The following is a 23,430-nucleotide window of genomic DNA, read 5'->3' as shown; positions in this document are numbered from 1 at the left end:
CAGGGAAGTCCCCTACTTTATTTTTTATCGGCATAGATTCTTCATAATATTAGTATCTGAACAGAACACATTTTCAGAAATCCTTTCTCTGAAACAGTTTGATTCCTAATCTCATTTGTTTAAAATAATAAATTCCTTGTTACTACTTATTTCTGAATTTTGTTTCCCTTTATTTTATAGAAAGCCATTCCCACTCAGACCAAAGTTCCAGGAGTTCTCTAATGAGTGAGATGAAAAATGCCCAGTCGATGAGCCACAGAAAGAAGTCATCTCCTAGTAATGTGACTAAAAGGAAAAAACGTGTATCATCTTGGGAATCAAATAATCCTGCAGACACTCCCTGTGTAACAGATTTGGATCAACAACAGATTTCAAGTCCAATATTAAATTGGAATAATGAAATAAAAGATTGTACTAACGAAGCAAATATTAAAATGCAAAGAAACATAATGTGCCTTCCTGCCTCATCTGAGTCTACAAGTGAACCTACTGCAGAGGGCATGAATCCAGTTCAGGTTAATGATGACTTTCAATTGCAAAAAACTGTGTATGATGATGACATGGATTTAACTGCTAGTGAAGTAAGCAAAATTGTTACAGTTTCAACAGGCACTAAAAATAAAAGAGATAATAAAAAACCAAATGATTGTGGAATGACAACTTTCAGAAAAGTGAAAGATCCAAGCTCTGAAAAAAAGAGAGAAAGATCAAAGAGACAATTTAAAAATAGTTCAGATGTGAATATTGAGGAAAAGATCAAAAATGGACCGGAAAGAAGATCTGTTGTCCTGGATGGCAAAGGGGATTCAGAAGAACCAAATTTTATTTTCAGTACTGAACAGCTGACTCAGTTGAACATGCTGAAGAAAATAACCCTTCATAATGGCTTTGATCAGGATGACAGACAAAGTACACAGTATAACAAAAAGAAGAAAAGAATTCATGTAACAGATGATCAAGAGGAAACATACTCTTTCTCCCAAAGTTCAGATAAATTCCAGCAGGACAGTAAATTTGATATGGGTCCTAGTTCTCTAGCTTATAAGAAAAGTAAAACTTCTAGACAGACATTTGTGATTCATACATTAGAAAAAGATAACTTATTCCCAAACCAAAAGGTTAAGGAAACCACCTCTGAAAACCTAGGAGTCACAAGTGAATTTCAAACAGCTTATCTTTCCAACAAAGATAATGGAAAGTTATGTGATTATGAGACCCAAAATATGTTAGATTTGAAAAAGCATGTCACTGATATGCAACCCACTCAGCAAAATGAATCAAAAATAAATAAGAAGCTTAGGCAGAAAATAAATCGGAAGACAGAAATAATTTCTGAAATGAACCAAATGCTTGGGGATAATGCCAAAGATGTGCAAGGCCCAGGAAAAGGTAACTTTTCCTTCCAAACCCGAGAGGATAAAGAAATCATCTCTGGAAACCTAGAAGTTTCAAATGACTTTCAAAAATCTGGTATTTCCACTAGCAATAATGGAAACCTGTGTGATTGTGAGACCCAGAATGTATTGGGTCTGCAAAAGCAGATCACCGACGTGTACCCTGTTCAGCAAAATGAATCAAAAATTAATAAGAATCTTAGGCAGAAAGTAAATCGGAAGACAGAAATAATTTCCGAAGTGAATCTTTTAGCTAATAACAAAAGTGGGTATTGCCCAGAAAAGGGTAACTCTTTCTTTCTAACCCAGGATAAAGAAATTATCTCTGAAAACCTAGAAGGCACAAGTGAGTTTCAAACACCTCCTCTTGCTTCCAAAGATAGTAGAAACCTATATGATTATGACACTCAGAATGTTTTGGGGGTGAAAAAGCATGTTTATGATATACAACCTGCTTGTCAAAATGAATCAAAACTAGATAAGAAGCTTAGGCAAAAGGTGTGTCAGAAGACAGAAATCATTTCTGAAATCAACCAAATATATAAGAATGATGACAAAGGAATGCATGACCCAGAAAAAGGTAACTTACTTTCTCTAACCCAAAAAGATAAAGAAATCATCCCTGAAAACCTAGAAGATGCAAATGAGTTTCAGATAGCTGATCCTTCCCTCAGAGGTAATAGGAATCCATGTGATTATGAGACTCAAAACCTTTTAGGGGTGAAAAAGCATGCTACTGATACTGGGAAGCAAAATGAATCAAAAATAAATAAGAGTCTCAGGCAGAAAGTAAGTCGGAAGACAGAAATAATTTTGGAAATGAACCAAAAAAATGAATTGAACGACAAAGGTGTACATGACACAGTAAAAGGTGCCTTCTTTTCCCTAACCCCAAAGGATAAAGAAACCATTTCTGAAAACCTAGAAGTCACAAATGAATTTCAAATGATTTATCTTCCCACCAAAAATAATGGAAATTTATATACCCAGAGTATGTTGGATTTGAAAAAGCATGTCACTGATAAGCAACCCGCTCAGCAGAATGAATCAAAAATAAATAAGAAGCTTAGGCAGAAAGTAAATCGGAAGACAGAAATAATTTCTGAAATGTACCAGATATATGAGGATGATAAAGATGAGCATGGCCAAGAAAGCTATACAAAAGATCTTAATTTAAAAATAAATAAATCTAAACAAAGACTTGAAGGCCAAGGTATTATCAGTGGATACTGTATGGAAATCAACAGTAATGAAAAAGAAAATGGTGGTCAAATTTCAAATCCTTATAAACCAGTTAAAAAGCGTGGGAAAGAATCGTCAGGCAAGGCAAAGAACATTTTGGCAAAAGGTAACAACAAACCTATTTTGCACTTAACAGGTTCTTCACAGACGTCTGTCTCCTTAGAACCAGGTTTAAAACACACTACTGATGAGACAGATTCTGACCCTGGAAACCAAATGGAACTACATAAGAATCCAAAGCAAAGCACTACAACTCTGAATAAAAAGAGAGATATCCCCTTCGTGGAAGTGACAAAGGAAGGAGAGTGCCAGGTCAAAAAAATAAATAAAATGACATCCAAATCAAAGAAAAGGAAGACCTTCGTAGATCCTTCTCCAGATAGTCATGAACTAATGGAGATAATATCTGACACCATTCAGGGAATATCAGTTGAATCTGAATATGCTGTTAAGGAAAAAAATTTGGAAAATGAGGAAATTGTCAAAATTAAGCCAGACTTTTACACAAAAATGTTGAAATCTTTATCTCAGATATATTCACCTAACAGACAAGATTCTTCCTTTAACAGTGTTCCTGAGGGTTCAAAACCTTTGAGTATTTCTTCTAGTAAAAATCTGAAAGAAAATTTTGCTCTGGAGAGCTCACCCATCTTTCAAATAAGTGATGATGTGCATGAGAAGATGGAAAAGATGAAATTTAAAGTCAACCAAAGAACACAAAGATCAGAAATAGGTATGTCCATACCTGAAGTGATCAAGTTTTAAAATTATATATATTTTTTCATTTAACCAGTAAAGCATTTCCTGTTATAACTGATTTTTATGGAATTTTAAAACAATGTATAATTGTGTAGCCCGATCTGTAGAAGCAATATGGAGGAATTTAAAGAAAGTTTAATACTTTGAGAAGATAACAATGAGAGTGGCTTGGACATTTATACACTAAAAAATGTATTTGGCCTTTAGCACAAAGTTGTCTGATAATGGCATTAGGCAGATAATTTCCTTTTTCATATTTTTGAAGGAAATTTGGTGTTTTAAATGGATATAATAATGAATTGCCCTGGTTTGATTTTACCAAAGACAATTGCAAATTTCTTAAGGTTGGGACTCTCTCCGATAGCATATATTTAATATGATCAAAACTTATTCTAGGTATTTTAGAAGATTAAAAAATAAACAATACCAACTCCCTTTCCTCAGAGTACATGTATGGAAAAGTAACAGGTACAGTGTTTAAATATGGCAAATGCTTTAAGAAAACCACACATGTTAAGGGATGTAATGACAGGGAATAATTTTGGCTAGAGGAATCTGCAGAGGCATCATCAAATAGATAGCATTTTAAGCCCTAAAGGATAGGTAGGATTTTTACCTGGATAGGTAGGATTTTTACCTTTAGTGTTTATTTCTTATTTTCCCCAGTTATTAAAATAATACTCACTCATTGCAGAAAATTGAAAGTAGAGAATCAGAAAATAGTAGAAAAAACAATCACCCAGAAGAACTGCAGTCAACATTTTGGCATATGCATGCAGGCTTGAATCTATGCATTTTAAAATATATACTTGAAATCATACTATATATAACATTACTTACCTCACTTTTTCCCCTTAACATTGACGTTCTTTTGTTATTAGCAATTTTGCAACATTAGACATTCCCATATCAATTAAAGTTTTCTACTGGGAGCCTAACATTTCAATATATGTATGTAGAACACTAGGATTTTTATGGATAAGACTTCAGGTAAAAGGAATACTGACGCAAAAGAAGTGCCAAGGTCTAGAGTTGCAGGACATTTTAGAGACCGGTGAGCCGTCTTTCATCTCTGTTCCTCATGGTGCCTTTCATAGCGTGAGCAGTCGACGACAAATGTTGAAGGAATGTGCAGTAATTTGTGTGATTCTGTGACTAGAGTTGAATTCATGAAGAATTTCTGTCAGCCTAAATGTGATTTCAGAATAAAAATATTGCAGGCTACTACTTTGATAGTTTGTCTTAAATGGTAGGCCTGTTTTCCTCTCATTATTGCTAGAAAAAAACTGATTTACAGATAATTTCAGTGCTACTTTTGTAAAATTTAAAGTTATAACTTGATTATTAAGTTTAAAAATTTGCTACCAATAATTTACAAACCAGTAAATATCCTATATGTAGTTCCATATTTCTATATATACTGTTAAAAATATTTTTGAAAACAATAACTCTTTTCAGGTGTTAGAATGCTACAGGACTTGACAAATACCAGTTTTGTTTCAAATAACACTGCTAAATCTGAAAACAAGTTAGAAGATCTATCTTCGGAGCTGTCAAGCCGAAGAAGAAGGTGTACTCCTCTCTCTTTAAAAGAGCCAAGTCTCAAAGGGTGAGTATTTTAATGACATAAAAGCGATTTCAGTGCGGTACTATAAAATACGTGCTTTCAAAAAGATTCCTGCCTGAGTTAGTATTTGAAAACTTCTGAGTATCAGTGAAGCATGTATTGTTGACATGTAACAACCACAGTATGATCTGGGTAAGATTTGAAGAAATGTCTTCTTTTATTCTTTGAACAGGCTTAAAAATTTTTTTTTTGTTGCCTATAATTTACAAACCTCATTATTTGTTACCCCCATTTATTGATTTTCTACCTTGTCCTTAGGAGAATTCAGAGTGTTTATATGTCCTTTGGTCTCAAAGAATAATAGTCCTTTTTCTTTTTTTTTAAAACCTCAAACATGCACCCCAAAAGAGGGAATAGTACTCCCCCCACCATTTATCCATCCCTCAGCTTTGAGAGTTATCAATATTTTGCCATATTTACTTCCGCTATCCGTTTTTTGTTGTTGTATCTTTAAAGCAAATCCCTAATATTGAGTCATTTAATTCCTAAAACACTTCTGTATATATCTCTAGAAAATAAAAACTTAACAAAACTGGACAACAGTGATCACAACTAACAAAATTATCAGTAATTCCTCACTGTCATCTAATAGCAAATCCCAATTCACATTTCCTTGATTATCTCAAAAATGTCCAAATGCCTTTTATATATGTTTTATTCAGAATCTTATTTTTCCAAGGATAAATGAAGTTGCTATTTCAGAGAACCTGATCATATTTGGGATGGTATTTCCAAAAGGATAGAGAGAAATATCCTCAAATTTTCTCTTTGCATTTGTTTCAGTGTTTGCTTTTATAAAATTAGACATTGATCGTTTTTGACAGGTATTTTAAAACAATAACCAGCAGGTGGCAGCAATGCAAGAGAGGGTGCAAGACAAGCCAGTTAACCAAGGGCTTTTTTAAAAAGCAGCTTTATTGAGCTATAGTTCACATGTCGTATGTTTCACCCATTTAAATTGTACAATTCAGTGGGTTTTAGTAGATTCACAGATACGCACACCATCACCACAGTCAATTTAAGAACGTTTCTTCATTTCAAAAAGAAGCCCCATGCCCTTTAGCTGTCATTGCTGTACCCTCAGCCCTAGACAACCAACTGATCACCTACTTTCTGTCTCTATAGACATCCTCTTCAGACATTTCATATGAATGAAATCATATAATATGTGGTCTTTGTGACTGGCTTCTTTCACTTAGCGTAATGTTTTCAAGGTTCATCCCTGTTGTAACATGTATGAGTAGTATTTCATTCCTTTTTATGACTAAATAAAATATTCTATTGTATATATACACCACATTTTGTTTATCCATTTGTCTTTTGATGATCATTTAGTTGTTTCCACCTTTTGGCTATTATAAATAATGCTCCTATAAACATTTGTGAGTTTTTTTGTGTACATATGTTTTCATTTCTCTTGGGTATTTGCCTAGTTGTGGAGCTGCTGAGTCATATGTTAGCTATGTTTAATCGTTTGAGGAACTGCTAGACAGTTTTCCAAAGCTGCCGTACCATCAGATAGTCAGTGGGACTCTGTTGGGTTCTGATTTCTCTATAACCTCACCAGCACACTTGTTATTGTTTGACTTTTTGATGATTCTAGCCATACTAGTGAGTGTGAAGTGGTATCTTATTATGGTTTTGATTTTCAGTTCCCTAATGACTAATGATGTTGAGCATCTTTTCATGTGCTTATTGGCCATTTTTATACCTTCTTTGAAGAAATGTCTATTCAGATCCTTTGCCCTTTTTTCAGTTGGGTTATCTTTTTCCTATTGAGTTGTAAGTTAAACTTTTTATTTTGAACTAATTTTATACTTAGCAGAAAGTTGTAAAAATAGTAAGAGCTTTCTCATATGTTCCTTACCTAGCTTTTCCCAATTCTGACATCTTACATACCTATAGTACAATTATCAAAGCTAGAAAATTAGCATTGGTACAATACAAGATCTGGGCACTAGGTATTCTCACTGCTTATGTTGTGTTGTATTATCTGTTGTTGCATAACAATATTATCGTAAACCTGGTGGCTTAAAACAACACACATTTATTTTCTTTTGGTTTCTGTGGACCAGGAATCTGCACTTAGCTAAGTTGGGTGCTTTGCTTAGTGTCTCACAAACCTGCAATCACGGTGTCATCCAGGCTGATTCTCGTCCGGAGGCTCTCCTGGGGGAAAATCCGCCTTCAAGGTCACACAGATTGTTGGCAGAATTCATTTCCTTGTGGTTTGGGCCCCAGCTTTTTTGCTGTTGGCTGGAGGCTATCCTCAGCTCCTAGAGGCCACCATTAGCTCCTTGCCCCATGGGCCTCCCAACATGGCCACTTACTTCAAAACCAGAGAGAGTCTCTAGAGCAAATCCTCTGGCAAGATGGAGTGCTATATAATGAAACATATACTCAAAAGGGAGACACCCCATCACCGTTGCCATTTCTGTTGGTCAGATGCAAGCCACAGCTCCTGTCCATATTCAAGGAAAGGGTATTATACAAGGGCATGAACACCAGTAGGCAGGTATCGTGGCGGGGTCCTCCACAGAGTCTGTCTACCACAGGGACAATTGATATTAGGCCCCATCAGCAGACAGAGCTAGGAAATGTATGTATTATACTAATCCATGAATATGCATACTTTTATATTTATCTATCTGTGTATAGTGAAAACCTTGAGTTTAGACTGATACCTCTGATTCCTGTTCAACATCACAGGGTTCATTTTAGCTTTGCTTATTTTTAATTTCTTTCTCTATTGGTAAGTAGCCTGGCTCTCATTATCTATGATATATTTATTTGTTTGTTTGTTTGTTCAATTCTAGCATACACATAAAGTAGTTTCAGAATTGCTGACCTATATCCCTATGAGAAACATACTAACTAGATCATAACATTTAGGTACAGTTCTTTTTGTCTTAGGTTAGTTCTTTTCTTACCACCCACCTTCAACATAATTATGTTATTCATTTGTTATTGTTTGTATTCCATTTTCTTCTCCCACATCTTGGTAGGTTTAGTTGTTTACTTTTGGAGTATGTGAATCATTTCTTGGGTTGTACAAGTCAGAGCTATACAAAGTGGTATATGCAGAGAAGTGTCAACTACTTTCATTCCTGCTACCCTATTCCCATTACCCCTCCTTTCTATCCTATTTTCACCACCTCCTGTGGATAATCAGTTCCTTTAGTTTCTGGTTTATTGTCCCTGTGTTTCTTTTGCACAAATAAGCAGATATATGTATATCACCCTTTTTCTTACATAAAGGTGGCATACTTAACTACTTTTTTGGGCTTTGCTTCTTATCATTTAACAGTATGTTCTGGAAATCACTCCATATCAATTTGTAGAGATTTTTCTCATTCCTTTTTACTGCTGAATAATACTTAATTTAATTAATTCTCTTAAAAGAGCTACCTATTCTAAACTAAATATAGCAAAATGCTGTAATGAAATAGTATTCTATTTTAGTTTAGATCTTCTGGGCATGCAGATTATCTGGTAATCAGTTTAGTTGGCAAATTTTTTAAAAGCAAATATCACAATGTACATTAGTATAAATACTAAGAGTAATAACAATCCAGCTGCTGTTTTTTTCCTTTTGGATTGGGAATGGCATGCAGCAGGTATATCACAGCTTTTGATAGGCCCCCACTGAGAATAAATCCTGATGGAAACTGCTTACAGTATATTATGGAGTGGTCATCATAGGCATTGAGAATAGGAGCAGCAGGAGTTATCAGGAAGGTAATACAAATATATTTTTTAAAGTCTTTATCTCTTAAGTCCCAAAGTACTGAACATAACAAAAGGGGACATTTTAAATAGTAAAAGCCCTAATCCACAAAGAATATGTAATAGTTATGATATTTATGTACCAAATAGCAGAACAACTACTTTTTTGAAGCAAAAACTACAGGAGATACATGGAGACAGATAGGAACACACTAATAGATTTTAATATACTCAGTATGAAACAAATAAAGTGGGCAAAAAATAAGTAAGGAGATGGAAGATCTAAACAACATAATGAATAGGGTAAATCTTATGTATACATATCAAACTCCACACTCTGATAAGAGAGAATACATATTCCTCTCAAGTGTTCATGGCACAGTTACAAAAGCATATCCACACCATGCTATGAAAAACATACACCATGACCGAGTAAGGTTTATTCCAGGAATGCAAGGTTGGTTCAATATTAGAAAACCTATCATCATATACCATATTAATAAACCTAAGAAACTAAAGCATATGATTTTTTCAGATGCTGAAAAAAGCCTTTGACGAAATTCAACGGTCACTCATGATTAAAACACTCGATAGACATTCAGGGATACTTTCTTATAATGATAAATTGTGTATACGTACCTTAATCCTAAAGGCAGTATCTTGTTTAATGAGGAGACAATGGAGGTATTTCCACTTAAATTAGGAACAAGGCAAGAATGCCCACTGTTTCTGCTACTATTCAACAAGGGATTGATGAACTCAATTCAAAATGGTGGTTACTTCTTGGGAGATGAGAGAACTGTGATCTCGTCTCGCAAAAAGGAGCACACTGGAAAGGGGCACACTGGAGGCTTGTGAGGTGTGGTAAGAGTTTATTTCTTAACCTGGGTGTAGGTGTATCAGCATTTATTTGAGTTTTTAAATTGTACATTTTTATATATTCTTATATGTATGCTAAAGTTCATAATAAAAAGGAAATACATAGTAAATCATGAAATGTGTAAAATCTATGTTAATTTCTCTTAAACCTTATTTATAATTCCCACTATCATAGAGTATTTTAAATATATGACAAAGCTTTGGGGTTTGAGGAAACTGCTTTCTACTGGTATGATGCAGCAATTTTCCTCTCCATACTTTGCAGCAAAAGCATTAGCTTTAGGTTGTTATTATTGTTAATCTTCCTTTTTTTTCTACTTTGCAGGAAGATGAGAAGATGAGTAAATTTATACATTCTGGCTTTTCTGAATTCTCAAACCATAACAAGTCAAAACAAGGATATAACTAAGATCAAGAAGATGAAATGCATGACAAAAAGTTTTGGGTTTTTTTTTCTTTTTCATTTTCTGCCTTTTCATGGAGTGTTTATTCTTATGTATAGATAATATGCATAAAATAGCTATTTTGTAATACTAAGCTTTTAAAATTATTTTGGTCATCCTATAACATCTTCCTGCTCATTTAAGCTCCTTTCAACCAAACAACCTTTAACTAAACAATAGCTATTAGCCTTTTAACCAAATAAAATGTATTATAAATACTTTTGCATTGGTTATCTTGTTGTACACCAAGCTATCTTGTTTTGTTTTGTTTTTAAAACCATTCAGTAAATGTGAACACCTGTAAGATTTTAAAAGTCACCTTCTGCCCTGGCCAGTTGTCTTTCACCCTTCGTTCTTCAACTTTCAAAATTACTTGTTCAATTGCAGCTTCTGTATTACTTCCATTATATGTAATCTGATGACTTGTCTGAGGGGTTAACCTCTCAGGCTCTTTTGAATTTGGTTTTTATAACTTTAAGTAGTAAATCCTATTCCTATCTGAGATTAATGAACATAGCTTACTGTATTCAGATGACTAGTCAAATTCTATTCTGCCTAGATGGAAAAGTTTTCTTAGACAATATCCGACAACGAAAAGGGTGGGCCCAGAAATCTGCATTTTTAACAAGCACCGCAGATAATTCTGGGGCAGATTGTCCTAGGACCAAACTTTGAGAAACTGCTGTAGGACTACAGAGTCCCACAGAACTTACTCATTATCAACGGTGTTGGCTGAATGGAGGCTAGAGGCTTTATTAAAGGAACAGTTTACACAGTGGTTAAGAGCTTGGCATCCTGACAGTCTGTTCCTTTCCTGTACTCCTATTACTTTAAGGCTTCAGACCTCCTAGAGTCATTCTCTGGTACTGTGTTTCCTATTGTTTAGTTCTATTTCTTTCTCCTTTCCATGAGGTTTGTCTTTTCTTTTTTTCCGTTCCCATGCAAACTATTTTTCATTGTATGTATCACATTTATAAACCTTTTCTTTTATTGTTGGCGGAATTTGGTCACAGCAAGAAACAAATTTCCTATTCCCATATTATAAAGACATTTACCCATGGTTTCATTTTGTTTTTACGTTTAAATTTCTGATTCATGTGTATTTTGTTTCATGGTGTGAGATACGAATGCAATTTTGACCTTCTTCCAAATGATTCCCCATTAATTAAAAAGTCCGTGTTTTCCACTACTGATTTGAAGTGCCACCTTTTTAATGTTGTATTTCCATGTACACTTAAATTTACTTCTCAAGTTTCTGTTCCCTTTACTTGTCTGTTTCTTTTTATGCCCCACTACCATCCTCTTTAAATTATAGAGACTTTGTGGGAGTTCAAAGTTTCCCTCATGGAGGTTTTCCACATTTCTTGATGCCTAGGCATTCTCTCTTTTTTCCTGGTAATATAAATGGGAAATAAACTGTTACTGTTTGCAGTATTTTCCAGATCTATCTCCTGAAAACCAAGCTATCTTTACTCCCTTTTTCTCCCCAATTCTTAATGCCTCTTGTTGCTTTCTCTTGTCTAATTGCATGGCTGCTACCTTATGTTAAATGTTAAATAGCAGTGACAATAGTGGGTATCCTTGTCTTGTTCCTGATTTTCATGGGAATGCCTCTGGTTTTATCCCATTAAGTAAGATGCTGTGGTTTGAGCTGGTTATGTATGTTTATAATCACATTAAACTATTATCTATTGATTATTATTTTACTGAGTGCTTTTTTAAAAAATTATGAATGAATGTTGAATTTTGTCAAGTGACTTTTGGCACTGATGGAGACTGTATTAGTTAGGGTCCAGCCAAGAGATAAAAACCACAGGTATAAATTGTTAACCATATTCTAGAGAACTGAACAGGAACTGAAAAGGCAAAAGGGACTAGGGGAGTATCATAGAGGAAGTAACTATGGGAAGCACCCACCATCTCTGGGGCTGAGGGAGCACAGAGAAAAGGATGGAAGTATTGAAACTTAAAGGCTTAGAGGAAGACTTTAAGGAAGAATTTAAAGGCTTAGAGGACTCTAGGGGGAGGGTGTGCAACTGGTTGGTGCTGTTTCCCTGAAGGGCCACACAAGGCTGGTTCCATAATGTGGAAAAGCTGCGAACTGGAGCCAGCTGTGGCCGCTGAAGTCAGTTGTTCCCGCCGCGTGAACCACTCTGTGGTGACGCTGACAGGAACAGAGAGCAAATGTCTCTCTCCTCCATCCTTCCAGTTCCCCTATGTCACCTGTCGCCAGAGACTGGAAAGGAACCTGGCAAAGGAGAAATGTGGTTTGCCAAGGCCTGGCCTTAAAGTGGAGTAGAGAAGTGTGGATGTGAAGTCAAAACACAATAGCTTAATATGAATCAGCACAAAGATATATGATTATTCTCCTTTGATATATTCACATAGTGAACTATATTCATTAATTTGATCCTGAAACAAATTCTCGCTCTCGTGGAATAAACCCCACTTTTTAAAAAAATATTTTATTTATTTATGGCTGTGTTGGGTCTTCGTTTCTGTGCGAGGGCTTTCCCTAGTTGGGGCAAGCGGGGGCCACTCTTCATCGCGGTGCGCGGGCTTCTCACTATCGCGGCCTCTCTTGTTGCGGAGCACAGGCTCCAGACGCGCAGGCTCAGTAGTTGTGGCTCACGGGCCTAGTTGCTCCGCGGCATGTGGGATCTTCCCAGACCAGGGCTCGAACCCGTGTCCCCTGCATTGGCAGGCCGACTCTCAACCACTGTGCCACCAGGGAAGCCCCAACCCCACTTTTTAATGTGTGCCAGCTCTTGTCTCAACTCCAAGCCCATCTCTCTATACTTTGCTGTGTGATGCCAGAACCCTGCAGATCATGTTTCTTCTTTGCTAGCTGACTTTTAAGCTTCTGTCAATAGGGGACGATAGAAGGAGATGGAAAGTCAGAGACAGGGAAGCGGGACTTGCTCCTTCCTGTTGGCCCGCGCTTCCCCTCAGCGTCACCTCAGCGTTGGTGCTTCACGCGGGGGGCGGGGGGCGGGAGTGGGATGACACGTGGTCCCAGCCACCAGCTGGTTTAGCGCTCCTAGAGCCCACACTGCTTGGGCTGCACCCCCTCACGGGCCTCAGGCCTAGCTCGTCAGGGAGCCGCCTCCAGGCTCCTGAGGGAGCAGCCCCCTCCTCGCCACACGCCATCATTTGAAATCTGAGTGCCGACTGACCCCCGGAAGCCCTCTTCCTACCTCCTGAGGTACGAACAGCAGCTGAGCAGTGCCCTCCCTTCAGAGGTCTCCCCTTAAGTTTCCAAGTTCTAATAATCCCAGCCTCTTCCTTTTTCCCCCCCGGGAGGTTCCTGTTCATTGCTGGAGGGAATGCAAAATGATACAACCTTTATAGAAAAGGTTTTGACAATATCTGGCAAAATTATTCAATACATATGCGTATAAAATCATTTGACCCAGCAATCCCACTTTTAGGAAACTATACCAAAAATTCTCTTGAAAAGAATACAAAAATTTCACTATGGTATGGTTTGTAATAACAACAACAAAAAAGGAACAACATAAGTAACAATAGGGAGCAGCTAACTTGAAAAACAAGTGAAAATGAAAACTATCAAGATGGTGACAAACACAGAGATAACTGACCTTAGAAAAAGAATTTTAAATGTGTATCTTTATTAGGGTATACTCGAAGAATAAAAGAACTGTAAAGAAATCTTAAACTTTTATTCACTAACCTTATTGCTGCCATAATATTGATGTGGTTGTTTTGAAATAGGTCTAAGGACAAGATAAAGCAATTATGTTGAAGTTTTAAAACCAAGATTTTTGGTATAAGCAAAAAGAGATACAATTGTAAAACCCAAGATGGTTAAAAAAAATTGAACCTGAATTAAATCAAGGCTTTAGATCCCTAAGCAGGGTACAAGAAGTCAGTAGCATGGAGGAACAAAGAACACCAGGGAGAAGCAACCAGTCATATTCAAAATGTGGTTCATTCTATAGGACAACTGACCTAGGTTTCTTCTTCAACGTGTTGATAGCTTTAAAAAGGAGGAGTGGATGAGGAGACTATTCTAGATTTTAAAAGACTGAAGAGACAACAAGGACGTACATCAAGTAGAAATCAAATGTAAAAAGACATTTTTTTAAGACACTGGGAAATTTGAAGATATTAAAATACTCATTTTGTTATATTTGATAATGGCATTTTCCTTTGTAAGAAAAAAAATTTTAATGTATACTAAAGTATTTAGGGGTAAAATAATGTGCTTGACATTGGCTTTAAAATACTCCAGAAAAGACATGGGAGTGTGGCAAAATGTTGCGAATTTTTAAAGCTCAGTGAGTCAGGTGTGTGGGGATGCTAGTTGTACTCTTTTATGTACAAATTTTAGAAATTTTCACAATAACATGTATACGTTTACATAAATGAGATGGCAAATGTTCTAGGTATGTTGAGAAGTCTGGAAAAGTGTGAGTCCATTTGAGCTTTTAAAAAGTGTTATAGTGCAGATTTCAAAAACGTAAAAATAGACCCAGAAAGTTAACAGTGGTAAGTTCTAAGTTGTGGACACAGGTGACTTTTCTTTTTATGCTTTTCAGTATTTTCCAAGTTTTATTTTTTATTTTTTTAACATCTTTATTGGAGTATAATTGCTTTACAATGGTGTGTTAGTTTCTGCTTTATAACAAAGTGAATCAGTTATACATATACATATGTTCCCATATCTCTTCCCTCTTGCATCTCCCCAAGTTTTATTTTTAAAAAGTTTTTCGAGATGTTTTACATCACTATTGGCACTCAATAGATAAACTTTATAGTGATTTACTGGATAAACTGAATAATGATAAAACTTTAAAAAAAAGTTTATATCAAGGTAGCTCTTGATATAAAACACTGGAATAATTGTTTGTAAAACTGTGAGGTAAAGTTGTAAAACCATTAAGTTCCTTTCCTGCAAAGCTGGAATGCATGTGATTGTTTATCAACTATTAAAAGTACAGGATGAGGCAGGCGTGGTGGCAGGAAAAGTACAAAAAAACCCTACTGTTCCCGGACTTCAAATCTAGCTGTAAAGCCATTAAAATATGTACTGATATAAGACGACCGAAGAGAGTCACAGGACCCGCCCTACCTGCTAAGAGGCGGGGGAGTGGGTCGCAGACGCCCACCGCCGCAGGCGAGGTAACGAGGGTCTCAGCCAATGGTCTCAGGCCGGAGGGAGCGCGGCGGTGACGTCCTGATATCCGGGGGAGAGCTTTCCTGGCCGGCCGCTCACGGAACTTTGGATCTGAAGTGGGACTTTATCCCTCGGGGGTGGTTGGACTTTAGGCCCCTGCAGACCGGTCTGCGTCGCCGGGTCCCAGGTGCCGGCGACGCCTCCTCGGGATCCTCGGACCGCGGGCGGCCACCATGGACGGGACGGCCGAGCTGCTCTTCTACGTGAACGGCCGCAAGGTGAGCGCGCCCCGGGGCTGCCCGGCCGCTGCCGCCGGGCCTCCCCGGTGCTGGAACGCTGCTCACGCGCCGGGCCCTGGGCTGCACGCGGGTTTGCCTGCGCGTCGGGGCAGGGGAAGGATGCGTCTTCAGGGACTGCCTGGATCTTTGGGTCCCGCCTTCCTCATGCTCCTTTCTCCTCTCCTTCCAAGACGCACAGGCTGAGTATCAACCGCACCCCACCCCATAAACAGGAAGAGAAATGACTGTCCTTATTCGGCAGAGTCAGCACTCCCAAATCCTCCCTCCGTCAAACCCACCCCCAAACGGGAACGTCTTTCATTAGGCCTCAGCTCTTGGGTGTGTTTGGATGAACAGAGAGTGGTTTGGAGTCAGGACAGGACCACAGAGACGAATTCATTGAGACCTCTCACTCCCATCGTTTCCAGAGTCACAGCTAGTTCCTGGCAGCGCTGACCCGACACCCTCCTCTGGGGACTCGAAGGTCCTTAGTGGGTCCACTGCTGGCGCGGCAGCTGTCCTCTCAGCAGCCGGGCTGTCTCTGCAGATCCTCTGGGGCAGTTCCAGCGACTGTCCGATGTTTGGAGGCAGCAAAGCGCCCGGGGAATCCTTTAAAACACTCCCACGGACGTGACCATAGATGGCTCACTCTTCACGTTGTCCCAGCATATTGCCGCCACTTTGCAAGGGGAAAACCGAGGCAGGAGTGTTAAAGGGCTTCCTTAAGAGCAGACAAGGGAGCAAGGGCCGTGATCGCGGCCTTTCCGCGCGCTGGCGCCGTCAGAGACCCCTTGTGATCCCTGCTTCTGAGCCGGGATAGCCTGACTTTCCCTGACTGGCACAGGGGCTCACCAGAAAGCTAAGGACGGTCAAGCATCAGGGCCTCTCACTTGTGAGCCCTGAGCCTAATCTCGAATTTGGATTTTGTATTATTTTTCTTAAAGAGGATTCCCTCCCCCAAACTGTGCAAGTTCTAGGCCCTATAAAATCTTCCTCTGTTCCTGCTGCCTGGATTCCACCCTGGATAAGAGGAACTTGTTTTTCCTGAACTGTGTTGGGGGCCGTTAGGACCCCCTCGCAGGACTGCTGTGAGCGTGAACCATGATGAGGGCGAGGATGGCAGATGGGAGTGGGTTTGAAGTGATCACATGATGTCATTTTTCTTTTTCTTTTGTATAACTGAATGGTATAGTAGACACAGCTCTGGCCTTTATATTTGGACAAACAAGTATTCATTTCCAGCTCTAATTCTTATGGAGGCAACCTAACCTAGCCTCTCAGTTCCTCTGTTAAAGAGAGATAATACTGCCTACTTCACAAAGAGTGATGGTGAGTTTTTAATCTGTTTATTTAAGGGCCTGCTATATGTCAGTGTTCCAGGGCCCTCAGGGGACATGACAGAGCACAGAAATGACCAAGTCCCGGTCTGCAGGGAGTTTATGTTGTGCTGGGGAGACAGACGACAAGCATATAAATAAATAGAAATGTATCAAGCCAGGCAGTGATAAATGCCAGGATAAAAACTAAAGCAGAGTGAGGGGCCGGAGAGTGGGCGAGAGCTGGTTCTTCAGGCGGGATGGATGTTTAAGACTTTCTGCGAGGCTGACATTTGAGTGGTGGCCAGTATGAAGTGAGGAACAGACGTCTGAGGGAAAAGCACTCCAGACCGAGGGAGCGGAGGTGCAAAGATCCTCAGACACGAGGATTTCTTCGTGCTCGGGGGTTAGCAAGGAGGCCGGTGGGGCTGGAGATGTGGCCAGGGGCTTTGGAGGAGATGGTAAGGGTTTTGGTTAAAGGAGGAAACAGGTGTTTGAGTCTAGCTTCTTCTCCCCTGCTCGCAAACAAACTGTAGTGGAATTTTTAACATAATGGCTAATAATAGTTTGTGCTCTGTTGATTTTTAAAAATAGGTCAGCTGGTTCTTATCTGTGGGCTTGTTTTATCTATGGGCCAAAAGTCCTGTGATCATTTGGAAAGTGCATGCTAGAAATATTGATTTCGTTTTTGCAATTACCCTGTTAAAAGAAATTATGTCACCCTTTCCCTTTCCTGCCCCTCCCTTCCAAATTCTGTTAGGTGTGTGCTTCAATCCCAGCAAGCACGCCTGATTGCCACATGGATAGAATTAGAATAAAGTCTCTGGTTCAGAGGGTGAGTGGCTGTCGAGAAAAGTGAGAGAAGAAAGCCACCAGGAGAGGGGGTCTTGAAGTCAAACATAACCTCTGGGATTAAAATCCTGCCCTTGAAAGGAAGCTTTGAAGCCAGTTAGGAGACTCTGGGTGATGTGACTGGCCTCCAGTCTGGGCTTTTTGCAGAATCCCCCCAAGTCACCAAAAGGTGTGATTGGGTAGGGGCTAAGGGCATGCATGTTGGTCAGAGATCTAGCTGCAGAGAGATTTCTGAAATCTTACTGGCTTCACCAGCAGCCTCCAAAGCAGGTGATCCAGTTAACACGGAGTTGGCGAGAGGAAGAGCCCAGGAATAAATTACATCCTAGATGCCACTCTCAACACATCTCAGGAACCGTAGCAACTCGTTCTATGAAGCAGTGAGGCGCAGAGATCAAAGGTGTGGGCTTTGGAAATAGTTAGGCGTGGATTTGAGTCCTGTGCTGTCTGCTCTAATACTCAGCAGCTCTGGGGCCTTGAGCAAGTGTCCTCATTGGTTGTCCCCTCGGGCCTCTTTCCCTCTTCCTCTCCTCACCATGTCCCACAATACACACCTCTGTCTCCTGTCTTCTTCCTCTCAGCTTTCCTTATTTTCTGTTCTTTTACCCCTTTCTCTCTCCTCCTGATCTCTTTCTCTTTCTTCTTTCTGCCTCTGTCTTGTATCTGGCAAGGCCCCCTTCATGCACTAGTCACAAGCCCTGCACAAAGGAAAGTGATTTGTCATCCTTGTGCAATGTGAACTTATCTCCCGAAGGGCAAGTGGAAATACAGAGGGACACATGCCACCCTTGCAACATGCAATGACCCTGAGCTGAGGGCTGGCATCATTTCTCCCAACCAGAGTCAGTGAGAATAACTCTGTTCCTCATTCCCTACCTCCCTCCCCGCCCCCTGCCAGCTACCATCTGAGTCCTGACCTCCCTGTCTCACTCCAAGACCTGCCAGCACAGGGTGCATGCCAGATCCCTGCCCCACTTCCCTCCTCCAAATGTGCCATCCACCAAATCAAGAAAAATAAACACATTTCAAGCCAGTGGCACTTTGAGCCAAAGTCCGATCTCTTGAGACATCTCCGGGAACAAATACCCAAGCAAGCAAGGCCTGCTCTTCCATTAATTCCTTATGAAAATACAAATCTCTCTCAAGCCTAAAGTGCGCTTTATTACCCAGATCCTTTCTCTCCATTAAAATTGGGCTTCTGAGGATTCATCATCATATGTATGAATTAGAATGAGTTTCACCTGCAAATGGCACAAATTCAAAACTAAGTAGTTCCAAAAAGATATAATTCATGTTTACTTTTACATAAAGGATACTGTATCTGGGGATAGACATTGCAGAGCTGGTCTAGAAGCTTCTTGGTGTCATCTGAGATCCAAGTTTCTTTTTTTTTTTTCCCCCTGTTGCCATTAATGTGTTGCCTTATGGTCTAAAATGGTTGCTGGCATTCTAGCCACATCATCTTTATTACAGGCAGCAGGAAGGAAGAAAGGGAGAAAGTATGCTGAGATAGACAATCAGTAGTTTCTGCCACCATTACTGGTTCTTCTGTTTTTCTTTCTTTTCTTCTCTTCATAAGTCCCAGCCTGTGAGAAATCATCTCTCCCTCCTTAGTGTTCTCATAGCAAATTGTACATATCAAGTTATTCATTTAGATTAATTAACATTTATTATGTCCTTATCATATATCCCCAGCACCTAGTTCAGTGTTTGACATAAAGAATAATGGAAGGTGGTTTCTCTCAGGATCAAAAGAGGCTTATACATACACAACTAATTATGCTGCAGAGTAACACGTTCTGTGAAAGATGTGTAGATGTTGACCATGGGAGCACAGAGGAGGACTGTTTCTTGGAGCAGAGAGTGGGAAGCATATACTAAATGGCAGCAAATTCCACAGGAGAGAACATTTGAGCAGGGCTTTGAGTGTCATACAAACTTCTGCCAAGTAGAGAAGAGAGGGAGGACTTTCAGGACAGAGGGAATCCTATAAGCAAATGTAGTTAAGGGTAAAAGTCCCTGCACTGCTGGGACCAGCCAGTTCTCCCATGTGACCAAAGTTCAAGATGCATGGGTTGAATGACAGATGATGGAAAGTTTCTCAGAGAGGCCTTGTAGGCTATGCTAAGGAGTTTGAATTTCTTCTTGTGTTCCAGGAGCTCTTGAGGAGAAATTCATCTAAGACCCACTCAGTGTATTCATTAAAGATGCACATTTTCTGGTACCCTCTCCCAGAAATCCTGATTCGATAGGGGTTTCATTTTAACAAGCGCCCTGAGTGATTCAGGAATTCCCAGCAGAGCACTTTGGCATCCAGGAGCCAGTGTTGGATTTAGGCAGATACAGGACATGATCAGACTTGGATTTTAGAGAGGTTGCTCCAGTGGTGGTATAGAGGGTGGCATTGCGGGTGCCAGGAATGGGGGCAGGAGACCTGTTAGGCAGCTGTTATTTTATCATTGTTCAGGCTGGAGGTAATAAGGGTGGATTTCCGGGAGTGACAGTAGAAGTGAAGGGTGTTTAGAGAATCGTTTTGGAAGTGTAAATGGCAGGACTTGGTGATGCTGACTGTGGTGGATTGAAGGAAAGAAAATGTCGAAGATAGCGCAGGTTTTTAAGCTTAGGTCACCTAGCAGGTGGTAAGGCTATTAAACAAGTTAGGGAAAAGAAAGGAAGAAGTAAGTGTGGGAAATAAAGAGTTCCATTTGAGGACCAATTTAGTTGGGGATGCCTGGGGACGTCCCACAGTTTTCCTTGTATTATAGTATGTGTACACACACACACACACACACACACATATAATCACTTCTCTCTTACCATATTGCACATTCCTCTAGGGCACAGATCTGACCGTGGTAATTGGCACGTGCCTCACTTTGCCCAGCCTATGGCCACTTAGAATTGAGGATGAGGAGGCATCTATAGAATAAGCATATGTCCCCTCGTCACCTACTTTCCAGAAGGGAAAATTAGTATAACATGGTGAAGGATGAGTTCTAGTTCTGAAATTGTGAAACTAATCATGCTTCTATTTGTGAATCTAAAAGAAATCCAAATTTGTAATCAAAAAAGAGAAAACACGATCACTTTGGAAAACATAGCCAATCGTGACATTTCAGTCATGCCATCCATTGGGTGCTGCTGTTCTAACTGCCATGCTGCTAGGCTGCCCACACAAACTTACGTCTCAAGTGTGTCTTTGCTTGCACATCTTTGTATCATTTTATCTTCTCCTTTGTCTCTTAGATTTGGGAGCCATGGTTGGTTGTGATCTCTTTCTGGAAACTGTAATTCTTTGAACATGGTGAACAAACAAGTCTTTAAGAAAAAAAAAAAAACTATATCAATTTCTCAGAGACTATTCTAGTCCAGGAGACCTCCCCCACCTCTCTCTCTCTCTTCCTCCCCCTCCTATATTCAGTTCTACTGTTATCTTTACCCTCACTTGCTTCACACTTTCTAGGAGAAGTTGGACAGGAGTCACTAATGTTTTGTTAGTAGAAACAACCACCGCCTTAGAGAACAGTGATAATTCAGGACCAAGGACAGTGGCAAAGTAGTGGCGGGGGCTCAAGATGTAGACTTCACACTTCAGAGAGGTGATTTGTATATCACAGGTGTTCCGTAAACATTAAATCAAGTTTAGAATGTGAGTAGAAGAGTGCATGTTCATGAAATTAGCATGAGCCCACCAATGTAAATATTCTAGTTCTCTCAGCTTTGTGAGTTAAACTCTTTCTTTTGGTACAGGTGATAGAAAAAAATGTCGATCCTGAAACAGTGCTGTTACCATATCTGAGGAAGAAGCGTATCCTTTGCTTTGAGTGTGTATATGTGTATATGTGTGTATATCCCTGATATCCTCATCAAGTGATATTTCTAATATCTTTTTAGAGCCACACTGAGTCATATTCCCTACTACGGTTTTATGTTCATCTTTAAGAAAGTCCTAGATCTGAGTTTTGTAGGCAGTGAACAATTGTGCTTTTCAGAGAACCAAGTTCTTTCTAATCTCTGTTTTGGCATTAAATATATTGAATAAAATGGAGAAGCTAACAAATGGGAATTAAAGCAATGGGTGCTAAAATGGCTTAATTAAACATCCTTTAGAATTAAGAGTCACAATATTGATATTCTACCTTCAAGGACTAATCATCATGCCCATTAGAAAAAGAGAGCACAGGAACTTCCCTGGTGGTCCAGTGGTTAAGAATTCACCTTCCAATGCAGGGGTTGCGGTTTGATCCCTGGTCGGGGAACTAAGATCCCACATGCGGCGGGGCAACTAAGCCCGCAAGCCGCAACTACTGAGCATGCGAGCCACAACTAGAGAGAGAAGACTGCGCACTGCAGTGAAAAACCTGCGCACCGCCATAAAAGATCCCGCATGCTGCAAGTAAGACCCGACGCAGCCAAAAATAAAAAATAAAATAATAAATAAATAAACAAATAATAAAAGTTATTTAAAAAAAAGAAAAAGAAAAAGAGAGAACAGAAATCTCCTGAAATGAAAGTGAAAGAACAATAGAGAAATTAAACCTGAAAATGTTACCTTGGAAAAACTTTCTCAATAAAAGTCATCTAAGGAATGGATTCTTATCCTGCTACGCATGAACTCCAGTGGGCTTCCAGAGGTCTGTGGACCCCACTACATTATATGCAAACTTGTGTGACAATGGAAATTTGTACATTTTTCCCCCAGAGAGAGTGAAATTCCCAAAAGAGCACACAACTCAGAAAATATCAATAGCTATCTTCTGAAAGTCATTCAAGGTTTTTTTTTTATTATTCTATTAATTTAATTTATTTTTGGCTGCACTGGGTCTTCATTGCTGTGCACGGGCTTTCTCTAGTTGTGGCGAACAGGGACTACTCTTTGTTGAGGTGCACGGGCTTCTCATGCTGCAGTGGCTTCTCTTGTTGCGGAGCACGGGCTCTAGGTGCACGGGCTTCAGTAGCTGCAGCATGCGGGCTCAGTAGTTGTGGCACACGGGCTTAGTTGCTCCACGGCATGTGGGATCTTCCCAGACCAGGGATCGAACCCGTGTTCCCTGCATTGGCAGGCGGATTCTTAACCACTGTGCCACCAGGGAAGTCCTCAAGGCTTTTGGACATAAAAGTAATGAATACTAATTTCCTGGTTATCCATGGTACCAATGTGATATTTAGGATTTGGTTCACTTGTGAGTGACAGAAAATCCCAATAGCAGTAAACAAGATAGAAGTTTATTTCTTTCTCATTGTGTTATTTCGGGTTCTCTGGGAAGCACACACCAAAAAATGAGATTAAATATGCAAGGGTTTTATTAGGAAAAATGCCTGAGTGAAATAGGGAGGCAGCCATTGAAGATTGAGACCTGTAAGGAAGAGAGGGAGAGAAGGCTGAGTTGAAGGGTCTCAGACTGCTGTGCAGTCTAAGGCACGTTCATCGAAGCCATTGAGAATGGTTGACAAGGACTCCCATACCTCTGCATAGCACTGAGTCATTGGTGGGAAGCAGCCCATGCGAGGCATGGCCTTGATGAAAAGTGGGGTGATGGATATCAAAGTGCAGCGGTTGGGTCTCTTGGTCAGTTACCCTCTATGTTGAAGGAGGCCTCTGAGGCACATTCTCATGGTTGTCATACTCACATAAAGGAATCCCAAAGGTTGGTAGATCCAGGCTAGCAAAGCATTGTCACAGCGTTATCAGGAACCAAGCTCTTTCTGTCTTGCTGCTTCACCTTCCTCAGCATGAAGCTTTCTCCTCATGGTCAGAGATGACTAACTGAGGT

At 39.7% G+C, this 23,430-nt stretch overlaps 2 protein-coding genes across 3 annotated transcripts in view; both read left to right on the top strand.

The window, feature by feature from the left end:
• SGO2 (shugoshin 2) overlaps positions 1-11,771 on the top strand; it is a 29,050-nt gene extending 17,279 nt beyond the window's left edge. For both annotated transcript variants that reach the window (XM_068544691.1, XM_068544692.1), the window contains 3 exons: positions 181-3,369; positions 4,854-5,004; positions 9,953-11,771. In XM_068544691.1, coding sequence (XP_068400792.1) covers positions 181-3,369; positions 4,854-5,004; positions 9,953-9,968 — 3,356 coding nt within the window. In that variant the 3' untranslated portion in view covers positions 9,969-11,771. The remainder of the gene's footprint in view (positions 1-180; positions 3,370-4,853; positions 5,005-9,952) is intronic.
• Positions 11,772-15,329: 3,558 nt separating this feature from the next.
• Positions 15,330-23,430, top strand: part of AOX1 (aldehyde oxidase 1) — a 72,457-nt gene continuing 64,356 nt past the window's right edge. Inside the window, exons 1-2 of the mRNA XM_068544690.1 lie at positions 15,330-15,488; positions 21,407-21,464. Coding sequence (XP_068400791.1) covers positions 15,444-15,488; positions 21,407-21,464 — 103 coding nt within the window. The 5' untranslated portion in view covers positions 15,330-15,443. The remainder of the gene's footprint in view (positions 15,489-21,406; positions 21,465-23,430) is intronic.

The sequence above is a fragment of the Eschrichtius robustus genome, chromosome 5 (assembly GCF_028021215.1).
Source record: "Eschrichtius robustus isolate mEscRob2 chromosome 5, mEscRob2.pri, whole genome shotgun sequence".
Taxonomy (NCBI): Eukaryota; Metazoa; Chordata; class Mammalia; order Artiodactyla; family Eschrichtiidae; genus Eschrichtius; species Eschrichtius robustus.
The sequence above is the reverse complement of the archived record's forward strand: the minus strand, read 5'-3'. Positions and strand labels throughout refer to the sequence as shown.